We start from the raw sequence: 11310 nt of genomic DNA, 5'->3' as shown, positions 1-11310 counted from the left end.
GGCGGGAACAACCGGGGCGTCCGCAATCCCAACCTCAACCAGAACCCCTTGATCAATGTGCGCGATCGCCTCTTCCACGCCCTCTTCTTCAAGATGGCAGTGACCTACGCTCGCCTCTTCCCGCCCTCCTTCCGCCGCGTCTTCGAGTTCTTCGTCCTCCTCAAGGTGAGGGGCAGCGTCAGGGGGTTTATGGGGAGGGAGGAGTGGAGATTCCTCTTCCCCAGGCTGCAGTCCTGTGCTGAGCTGTAAATTTCCTTATAAACACACAAAAAGCTTGGCTGTGCTGGAGGTCACAGCCTGGGGGACACCTGCCCTGAGCTGTCTGCTGAGCTCCCGTGGGCCTCAGTTCTCTGAGGGAGCCGTGGACAGTCGTGTGATCTGTGTTGGTCCCAACACCAGCGCTCTGGTCCCAGATCTGGAAATGAGCAGGAAATCACTGGGCAGCCAGGCTGGTGTGGGTCAGGTCCAGGGATGTGCACATGAAAGATTTCTCTTTCCATTTCCAAGCAATCCCTCCTTTTGGGTACATGGCACATGTGAGGTATTTGGTTGCTGATGTTTTGTTGGAGTCTTGTCTTTTCCAGCAGCACTTCACACACAAACACATTTCAGCCCCATTCCCACCCTCCGCGCTGCCTGCGCAGTGTCACACCTCCACGTACCGGGGTGAAAACCCACCTGCTTGCTTCTTGGGGTGGGTGCAGGACTGGAGACATCCACAGTGTCTGTGGATGAACTGCCCGTAGGCTGCACCCTGCACCTTCCAGGGCACACACAGACACTTGTCACCAGTGCCAGTGTGGGAAATGAGAGCGAGGGGAAGCGGGGGGAGGCGCTTACCAGTGACAGGAGCACACTTCTGCTCCCAGCTTCTGAAATTCAGCTGCTTAAAGCGAGAAGACATTTAGGACGACTTGTCTCGTGCTGCACATACACATTTTCTCCTCTCCTGATAAGTGTTTAAGGTTTTAACATCTCTTTTTTCCCCCATTGTATAACTGGGTTCAGGCAGACGGGGACACTGGAGCGGGGCTGGTGCTGCGGGTGATGCTGTCGGCGGGCGAGTGTCTGGCTGGTAGCGGGTTTTGCTGCTGCCTTTGATCAAAGGTCTCCCCGGGAAGTGGGAGTGTTGACAGGGCATCTGCAGAGCCCAGCCTGCTCCCTCCTGTGGGGTGAGGAGTCAGCCAGGCCCCAGCCAGCTCTGGGCACAGGGCACTGGCAGGAGGTGAGGCCAAAGACCGTGGTCCTGAGCTGCCGTTCCCCGAGCCCTGAAACCGCTCGTGGTTCTGCCAGCGTCGTCGTGGCTCCTGATTTCCCTTCCCAGGCGTCCTCCTGTGCAGCTCCTCTGCAGATGTGATGTTTACCAGTGTTTATTCATAGCAAATAGGTCAGGAAGGATACGGAGCCAGGACAGTTTAATTAGGAATGAGCATCTTAGCGCAGCTGGGAAGCGAGTGTGTGGAGCTGGGTGCGCTGCTCACGGTACCGGCGCTTCTCGGAGCTTCCAGCTGTGAGCTTTGGGCAGCGTTGGGTGACACTGATGTACCATCCCCACTGCAGGGAATTCATTTCATTAGTCCACTCTGTTTTGCTGTGGGTTTGTAGCTGTTCCTTGGACAGAGCCAGGGCACGGCAGGGGTGATGCTCCACAGCTCAGGCTCCACTGTGGCAGAGTCCCCGCCTCGCAGCGGTGAGTGCTGGATCTGAGCTGGTGGTTCTGCCAGGGTTTGTGTTGTCCTGGGGGGTGTCTCTGCTCGAGGTTTGCTTCCTTCTGCCTCGGTAAAGTCAGGCTCCTCCAGGCTTCAGGAGCAAGCACTTTGTGCCGAGGAGGGAAGGTTGAAAGCTGCTGATGTGTTTCTGTTTCTTTCAACACGCTCCGGGGCCTCGTCACACGTCAGTGCTGTGTCTGGGGGGTTTGTCTGCGCTGCGGTTGTTTTGGGGATGGGGTTTGTTTGCAGGACCCCACACAGCACTGGGGTCTGTGTGTGTGACCTGTGCTTCCAGCAGGACACATGCGCTGCGCAGGCATCGGTGGCAGCTCTGGTCTCGTGAGCTGGAGGGGATCATTCTTGCTCCTGTCTTTGGTGTGTTCCCCTGCTGATGCAGCGGTGAAACTGCCTGATTCTGGGCTGCTCTGGTGTCGGTGCCGACACCACCGGGGCTGGAAAACATAAAATCTCTTACCCACTGGCAAATCCATCTGTCCCAGTGAATCCAGTGTATTTACGGGCAAAGAAGAGACGGTTAAAACTGGGAAGAGCCTGTAAAGAGGCCGAGGCTGGTTGTGCTGATGATGTCTGCTTTGTGTTTTGCTCTGTGCAGGCTCTCTTTGTGCTCTTCATCCTGGCTTACATTCACATCGCCTTCTCCCGCTCGCCCATTAACTGCTTGGAGCACGTGCGCGATAAGTGGCCGCGCGACGGCATCTTGCGGGTGGAAATACAGCGCAACTCGAGCCGAGCCCCCATCTTCCTGCAGTTCTGTGGTGGTGAGAAGTTCCCGGGAATGGTAGTTGAATCCACAGCTGAGCAAGAGGAGGAGGAAGAGGAGGAAATGACTGTGGATATGTTTGAAAACAGCTCTGTCAAGGTAAAGACTCGTTTGTTCTGCACGCAGAAGGAGATGGGAACCTGGTTGTCAGTTTGGGTTTGTTAGTGCAGTCATCTCCAGTGTGTCACTGTCCCCCTGTGAGCCCTTGGTCACCTGGAAACCAGGTGTGTTCCTTGGCTTTTCCCGAGTCCCCACTTCAGCCTCTGATGGTTTAAGGTAGAAAGTCTGAGGAAGTGGCCTCTTTTGGCGGCGGAGGCCTTTGCTGGGGACACAGAGGGAGGACAGAAGACAGGAGCTGAAGTGACTGCTAACGTGACTTTCCCTGCCATGGTTTTCCAACAGTTTGAGCTGGATATTGAGCCCAAGGTGTTCCTCAAGCCGTCCCGGGTGAGCAGCACCGAGGCACTGACCCACAACGAAAGCCAGGAGTTCTCGTTTAGCGAAGCAGCCACTAAAGGTATGCAGCCTCTGAGGGAGACTGTGTCCGAGTTTGAGATGCTAACCAGAGCAGGTAAAGACAACTCACACTGCTACCTCTGCTCTCTCCTTCCCCTGCCCCCTGCATCTTCCCTGCACGGCTCATCCCTTCCGGCTTCTCTGGGCACCTGCACAGTAACCTTAAATGTCTTCCCTGGCACGTTCACCTGTGGTTATTCTCATCAGTACTAACAACAGACCCACAGCAAAACCTTTCCTGTGGCTGGAGGGAGGCTGGGAGTCGGGGGTCGTCTGGGCTGTAAAACTGGCTGGAGGCTCTTGGTCTGGCATCGTGTTCTGCAGTGCTCAGCACCAGGTATCTCAGCTGGACGTGACCCTCCCTGCGCCGAGCAGTTTGCTGTCCCTGGAGATCTGCAGGGACCCCACGGGCAGCGCGTGTCCCTCCCCGTGTCACCTGGGTTTGGGCTGCGTTTCGGGTCCCTGAGTCAACGACAGTACCTGGAATAGCCAATTAATCCTGAAAGCCACCGAGCCAGTTCTAGTGCATTGCGAGATACAGCACTGCTGCTCCTCACCCTGCGGGGCCCCGTCACCCTGCAGGGCCCCGTCACCCTGCGGGGCACCATCCTGCCTTATCCCTCCCCTTGTTCCAGCCCCACATCAGCTGCTCACGTCTTGTGAACTCCAGAGGCAGATTTAGTGGCTTTGTTTTATTTAAATGCAATTCTGGTGTTGTAAAACTTCTGTTTCTAGTGGTCAGGGCAGGAAATCAATTGAAACAAACTGATGTTTAAAATACAGATGTGGCAATTGGATTCTTATTTAATTTGCCTTTTTCACCTACACTTTTATCCCTGGAAAGACTGGAGTTTGCTCTTCAGAAGTACTGGCTGTGGAGGATTGGGAGACTGGACGCTGCAATGGCACTGTTCCCTGGGTCTTGCCATGGTTTTGCTTGATGCTGATCCAGAACTCATTAGTCTTGAATTTAAGATCATTAAGTTACATAAAACTAGAGAGCAGTAAATGTTTTTGGTACAATACCTTTATTAATAGTTGCCTGAGTTCTGTGAGGGAGTCACGTTGTGCAGCGCTGTGAGCACGGATGGGCTGTGCCTCGATCTGCTGAACGCCTCGTTGGAAATGATCCACCAACGTGGTGGGAGAGAGAATTGTGCTGCTTCCCAAAGTAGTTAAGAAAAATATCTCTTCAAATGGGTCCCAAATCCCTGTTTTTATTGTTTTTCCAGGTTTCTTGTTCTATAAGCACACCAAGTTCGATGTTTAGACAGAATATTTTACTACAGAACAATGTTTTTATGATCCAAAGGAAGTCATTCTTTTGTTGATATTTAAACACATTATTTCCCGTTTTGCTTAAAAACTGTTTTATAATGGAAACAAAAGATGAAACAAACCAACCAGCCTGTGTTTACTGCCCAAGAAGCGGGATCAGAGGCAGGAAGATAAAGGGGGTGTATCTGTCAGGGATGTGCTGCTGAAAGGCAGAAGAGGCAGATCACAGACACAGCTTGTTGGACCTTTAGTTTTTTGCTGCAAGATCCACTGCAGTGGTTGAAGGAGCAGGGATTGAATTGCTTGGCTCGGATGTCAGCTCTGTCTTTTCCTGCTGGTTCCTAAACAACATAGAAAGCAGAAATTGAACAGGGCAAGAACAAGAGGTCTGGGGGAAGAGATCTTTGGAACAAGAGATCTGCCCACATCACCCAGGCAAAGATGTGGGCAGATTCTGGACAAGGCTGGACAGAGCTTGGAACCACTGCCCTGAAGCTTTCTCAGAAGTTGCACATTAAGGACCAATGTCATGGAAATGGGCTGCAATTTCAAAGAATTTGTATTGATTTGTTGTAAATTGGTTGAGGGGAGCCCAGAGCCTGTGTGTGCAACTGATCCTCTTTCCCAGAATGTGGTGGGAGGGAGGAAGGGAGGGAGGGAATCCAGAGGTGCTATTTCTTCTTGGTGATGGTTTGCAGACCCTGCTGTTGAGCCTCCCTTCCCCTCTCTCGCAGTGTGGCCGCAGGAGGAGTACATCGTGGAGTACTCGCTGGAGTACGGGTTTCTGCGCCTGTCCCAGAGCACTCGCCAGCGCCTCAGCATCCCGGTGATGGTGGTGACTCTGGGTGAGTGAGGGAGCCAGCCTGCTCGGGGGCAGGGGTGGGTGAGTGAGGGAGCCAGCCCGCTCTGGGGCAGGGGTGGGTGAGTGAGGGAGCCAGCCCGCTCTGGGGCAGGGGTGGACGAGTGCTCTGCGGAGATACCTACGGGCTGTTCCCTCTTGAGTCTTGTGGAAGCTGTTTACAACAGTTGATGGCGCTCATTTTCCACGGAGGAGAGCAGCTTCATGGAGCCTTTACTGCATTAGTGGGTTGGACCTTTCCAAGAGGAGTAGCCTGAAATGGTGGAGCCTGTTTCCCTGAGCCCTAATGTTATAACCAGCACAGGTTTCTCATTGAGGAAGGAAGAGCCTCGTGATACTGAAGATCTGGGCTCAGTGTGGAGCAGCAGCAGTGCAGTGTTAGAGCCCAGTGGTGACATTGATTGTGTGTGTGTCACTGAGCAGACCTGCTTAGCGCTGGCTCGGTGCTTCTGTGCCCCTGTTAGCACCAGCAGACCATTTCCTGGAACAGCATTCTCTTCTCCTGGCATTTACTCCATTAAATCCTGTCCAGATCAGGAGTATGCTCTCAAACCTTCCCATGCCTGTGAACTTAACAAGCTGTTAGTGCAGCAATCAGGCTGGATTTCATTACTTACTCCAAATCAAACTGAAGTGCAGCTGGACTGGAGTATTAAGCAGTGATCCCCCTCTAGGTGATGGGCAGTTTCCATGTTAAATGTCTATTTACTGACCTGGGTTTTCCAATTCAACTGGACAAATTCTTTCCTAAATATCCTAGTAATTTACTGAAAAATTATTTGTATTCATGCTTCCTGTTTTGCTTACACTTGGGTTGTTTGTACAAGCTGATCAGTGTTTTTATGATAGAATGCAATACCTGCTTCATCAGATGGAAGTGAACAGCCTTTGTTCCTGCCCGGAGCTGTGGGGAGGGGTTCACGTGTCCACCAGTGCAGGAGGGTGGATGGGGAGGGTGGGCTCCAGCAGCACCGTGCTGAGGTCACCTGATGGCTAAAAACTCTCAGCCTGACACTCTGAGTCTTACTGGAACTTGTTTCTCTGGGCCATTAGTTGGGGTGAGCCTAGGGAGACAGTCCCAGCCTAGAAGGCAGATTCCCTTTCTGTCTGTGCCAACAGGGAGTGTGACAGCCCTGATGTAATTCTGAAGGCTGGATTGACTTTAGCATTTTGACAGCATGGTCAGATTTGTCAGGGTGTGACATTTTCCCTCCCAGTCCTGCCCAATTTAGTTACACTGCCAAAGGTCCAAGTGCAGACACGGGTCTGCTGACAAATGGGTCCTTCTGAGTGATGAGGAGACTCTGTGCCTGCTTTGCCACCTCCGTGGCTTCAGGAATGAACCATCTGAATGGGTTTTTGTCTTCTCTCTAGATCCTACCAGGGATCAGTGCTTTGGGGACAGGTTCAGTCGCCTGTTGCTGGACGAGTTCCTGGGTTATGATGACATCCTGATGTCAAGTGTCAAAGCTTTAGCTGAAAACGAAGAAAACAAAGGTGAGGCTGGAGGAATGGCTTTCAGCAGCTGTGCAGAGCAGTTGGTGTTTTTTCTGTGGATGGATGAATATCACCTTCTGCCTGTTGATTAATCTCTGATGCAGGGAACAGTTCGCTGTGTTATGCAGAGATTTTATTGTCAAGGACAAAGTGAAACAAGCAGGAGGTGTCTGCAAACATGACTTCCTGCTGCCTTATTGCACTGCATGACAATGGGTGCTGCCGTGAGGAGGTGTTGCCACAGATTTGCTTTAAATCCTGTTCCTTTGGGAGGCACTGAAAGTTTGTTCTGAGTTTGTGGGTTATCTGCACCGAGCTCATGTGCTTGTGTTTGGTTTTTTTTCTCCAGGTTTCCTTCGCAACGTGGTGTCTGGGGAGCATTATCGCTTTGTCAGCATGTGGATGGCTCGGACTTCGTATCTGGCAGCCTTTGTCATCATGGTCATATTTGTAAGTTGATAGGAGCCCAGCATTGCCTGGACTCTGAGCCCAGGGCTAGTGTGACAGCACCAGCCTGAGCTCTCCTCTGCTTTTAAAGCTGAGCTGATGGAGTGCAGGCTCTGCTCTCTTTGTTAATTTTGTTTTTAATGTGGATTCTTAAAGTCTTAACACTGAAACAAACAGAGGAGCTGGAACAGAATGAAGTAATGGCTTTGTTGTCAGAAGGGAGATTCACATTAGAGTCTCTAAGTGTAGTTAAACACTCAGGCTGCCAAGGGACGGGGTGCAGAAGTTTGTCCTCTGAGACTTTTAAGAACAAGTCTCACTAATTTGCCAGGAGTGATCAAGATAGAACCGAGTCTCCTCTGATTATACGTGAGATGAGGTGATCACAGGTAAGTATTAGACAGGATCCCAAGTGACAGCTACACCCATGTTCACAGTCTCGGGTGATGTCTCCCTTTATGTCTGACAGTCTCCACTGATGCAGCTCCTTGTACAGTAATACTGTGGCCTGTGAGAGGGGAGGAGCTGAGTGGTGGGTGACTTATCAGAGGCTTTGTGAGCTGCCGGGAGGAGCACAGATGCAGGACGGGCAGAAACCCTGGTCCCAGCTCTGCTGCTGCTGTTTGGTTTGGCCCCTGCTCAAATATTCAGAATCGGTCTCTTTACAAACAACTTACTGCCTATTTCACTGCAGTGATGCAGAGATTAATTGCTGTTTGTGAAGTGCTAATTACTCTTTGGGAAATCAGTCTGCACAGCTCAAACGAATGAACGTGGGATACGCACAGCGCACTGTGCAGCAGTGCGAGTCTCAGCTTGCCTGTCCCGGCCTCTGCCCTCGAGTGGCTCTGACAGTGACTCCCTGGATCGGGGCGGCTCTAACGCTGGCTTCTCTCCCTCTCTCTCCCTCCCTCTCTCTTCCTCCCTCTCTCTTCCTCCCTCTCTCTTCCAGACGCTGTCCGTGTCGATGCTGTTGCGCTACTCGCACCACCAGATCTTTGTCCTCTCTTCCTCCCTCTCTCTTCCTCCCTCTCTCTTCCTCCCTCTCTCTTCCTCCCTCTCTCTTCCTCCCTCTCTCTTCCTCCCTCTCTCTTCCTCCCTCTCTCTTCCTCCCTCTCTCTTCCTCCCTCTCTCTTCCTCCCTCTCTCTTCCTCCCTCTCTCTTCCTCCCTCTCTCTTCCAGACGCTGTCCGTGTCGATGCTGTTGCGCTACTCGCACCACCAGATCTTTGTCTTCATTGGTAAGGATTTGCTAAGGGGTTTAGGGTACACTGGACACGGTGCCTGCTCCAGCACAGTGTATTTTATACTCTTGTTGTTTAGAAGGGTCCTGCATGGAGCTGCACAGGGAATATATCCCCCTATACCCCCATCACTGTGCTTGTGGGAGCTGTTCTCTCTCTTGACAAGTATCAGGGATGGTGGACCTGGGGCAGTGGACTCATTGGAGTGCTCTGAATGGGAGTGATGTGGGGCTGGGGGGTCCTGTGGGGTGGGGGGGTTCCTTGGCCCCACATCCACTTTGTGTTCCAGCCCATTTTCTTTCTTGCAGTTGACCTGTTACAGATGCTGGAAATGAACATGACAATTGCGTTCCCTGCAGCTCCCCTCCTCACTGTCATCCTGGCTCTAGTGGGTAAGGACATGACCTGTGGGGCGGGGGGGTTCCTTGGCCCCGCATCCACTTTGTGTTCCAGCCCATTTTCCTTCTTGCAGTTGACCTGTTACAGATGCTGGAAATGAACATGACAATTGCGTTCCCTGCAGCTCCCCTCCTCACTGTCATCCTGGCTCTAGTGGGTAAGGACATGAACGAGCTGCTTGTGTCTGTGCAGCAGGTCCCTTTGGGGTCTGTACAGAGTGTAATTCCCTGTTGTGACCTGGCCATGGCAGGCAGTGGAACAAGGTGGAAAGCTCTGGAATTTGATGGCACAGTGAGCTGCATTGTCCTTCCGGGTCCCCTGGAAAAGCAGCTCATTTGGAAATCATAGAAACTGAAGCTTTGTCTGTCACTTTCATTCATTTCAGATTCACACTTCCTGTGACATTAGCACAATTTGAATTGAAAAAACCAACCAACCAAAAACCCAAACAAACAAACAACCCCCCTGAAGTCTGTGCTGGGGCTGCTCCCCTGGCCTGTGCAGTGACTGCAGGCAGCAGCGGAACACATCTGCCCTGAGCGGCTGCTTTGAACAGAGCGAGTTGATCCCACAGCTGTGGTCTGTGCTGGGTCAAATTGATCCCAAATCAATCCCATCTGGGTCGTACAGCCCCAGCTCTGGGAGGGCCAGAGGATTCCTCCCCGTGCCAAAGAGCTGTCTGTGCCCGCCGCTTGCTGATGTCCCACACCTCTGTCCTCTAGGCATGGAGGCCATCATGTCAGAGTTCTTCAACGACACCACAACTGCGTTTTACATCATCCTCATTGTCTGGCTGGCTGACCAGTACGATGCCATCTGCTGCCACACCAACACCAGCAAGAGGCATTGGCTCAGGTGGGAGCTGGCTGGGAAATCGTTCCCCTATTGAACCTTCTCACCGCGTGTCCCGTCCTCTGCTGGGAGGCGGCTGCTTCAGACCCACCCAGGCAGGAGGGTGTCTGCTCCTGAGAGCTTCCTTGGGAGCTGCCCTGCATGTCACAGGGTCCAAAGTGCAATTGCTTCCCCTTTGGGTTTGTGCCTGGGTCTCAAGAGTCGCCTCAGTCCTTTGCCTGCCCTTGGTGTTGCTCTGTTGATCTGTTCACGTTCTAATTACGTGTTAATGGGAATCTGCACCACCCTGTGCAAAGTGCCCCAGCTCAGAGCAGAGATGGAGTAGAGGGAAACTCCCACTTGTCCTGTCCATTGGCTTATCCTGGTATTTATGGCTTTTCTGTCCAGGTTCTTCTATCTGTACCACTTTGCCTTCTATGCCTACCACTATCGATTCAACGGGCAGTACAGCAGCCTGGCTCTCGTCACCTCGTGGCTCTTCATCCAGGTGAGTAACTACCACTTCTGGCAGGTGGCATCATGTGAATTTAGTCCCAGTCACTCCACCCCCCTCAGAGGGGTCTGGCTGCCAGACTGTTACGTTGCTGGTTTTAGCAGCACAGCAGAGAGAGGAAAGGGAAGGAAATCAACTGCATTTTGGGCTTTATCAAACTTCTTGTCCAGGTGAGTTTGAGTTGCAGCCTCTGTTTGTGTAAGAGATGGAAATAATCCCTGGTTTGGAAGTGGAAGAGCAGAAGGAGGCTGTCAAACAGCAGGACCTTTTGGTTGCTGGCTCAAATCCAGCCACATGACTGACAATAGGCTGATGTCAGGTGAGTTTTAGAAGGTGTGAGGGAAGGATTTCTATCCCATCTTTCTGGAAGAAATCCCCCTGAGGATCTCCTGTGCAGAGGCTGAGGAGAGGGTCAGGTCTGTGCAGTGAAGCTGCTGACAAGACCAGCTCGAGTGGTGACTCCAATGTCCTGGTTCACACAAACCTTTTGTGTGTCTCTGGCTGTTGACCTGTCCCTTCCTGTGCTGCAGGGTGGGGACAGGGAACTGAAGATGAGCCAGAGAAATGCCTTCACTCTTCTTGTTCTCAGCCCTTGAAAGGGAAGAGAGGCTGAACTCCATTCTCTGTCTTCAGAGAGAAACTCTCAAAGCTGTGACAGCAGCTTGCAGGAATCATAGCAGAAAGGATGAGTCTTTCCGAACTGTCAGATAACCTCTTGGCTGCCAGAGCCTCTGAGTGCCCCAGTCGCTGTCTGTACAGCTGGAGGGAAGTAGAGCTTTCTCAGGTAGGTTGAGGCTCAGCCCAGGCCTGGTGAGTGACTCCTTTCCCTTTGCCCTCTCCAGCATTCGATGATTTACTTCTTCCACCACTACGAGCTGCCAGCCATTCTCCAGCAGATCAGGATCCAGGAGATGCTGTTGCAGAACCAGCAGGTGGGCCAGGGGACGCAGACAACGCTCCAGGACAACCTCAACAACAACACTACGGCCGCCCCCGTTGACGTGGGGGGTCCCCAACCCCACCTGGCCGCTGGTCCCTCGGGGGAGGGCGGGTCCCGGCGGGCCCTCCACCCTCATCGCCGCTCCCACGGCCGCTGCGGTTGGCAGCGATCTGAACTGGGTGGCTGAGACAGCCGCCATCGTCACAGAAGCCTCGTTCCTCTCCGACCTGAGCTCCACCCTCCTGGAGCCTAACGCGGTGCACGAAGCTGTGGCCAACGGGAGCCCTGCGGATGCT

General features: G+C 52.7%; 1 protein-coding gene across 1 annotated transcript; it reads left to right on the top strand.

Annotated features, from left to right (window-relative positions):
• Positions 1–3: 3 nt before the first annotated feature.
• TMEM259 (transmembrane protein 259) lies at positions 4–11307 on the top strand (the record flags this gene model as incomplete). Its single annotated transcript, XM_029087346.1, is given in 12 exon segments — positions 4–165; positions 2323–2589; positions 2893–3061; positions 5019–5129; positions 6518–6640; positions 6990–7090; positions 8270–8327; positions 8639–8722; positions 9452–9584; positions 9969–10068; positions 10917–11125; positions 11127–11307. Coding segments are annotated over 12 exon segments (1698 nt in total), but the record flags the coding sequence as incomplete, so codon positions are not given.
• Between the last annotated feature and the right edge of the window lie 3 nt (positions 11308–11310).

Source organism: Antrostomus carolinensis, unplaced genomic scaffold (assembly GCF_000700745.2).
Source record: "Antrostomus carolinensis isolate BGI_N321 unplaced genomic scaffold, ASM70074v2 scaffold31141, whole genome shotgun sequence".
In the NCBI taxonomy this organism is placed as follows: Eukaryota; Metazoa; Chordata; class Aves; order Caprimulgiformes; family Caprimulgidae; genus Antrostomus; species Antrostomus carolinensis.
Note: the sequence above shows the minus strand (reverse complement) of the source record. Positions and strands in the feature narration are given on the sequence as shown.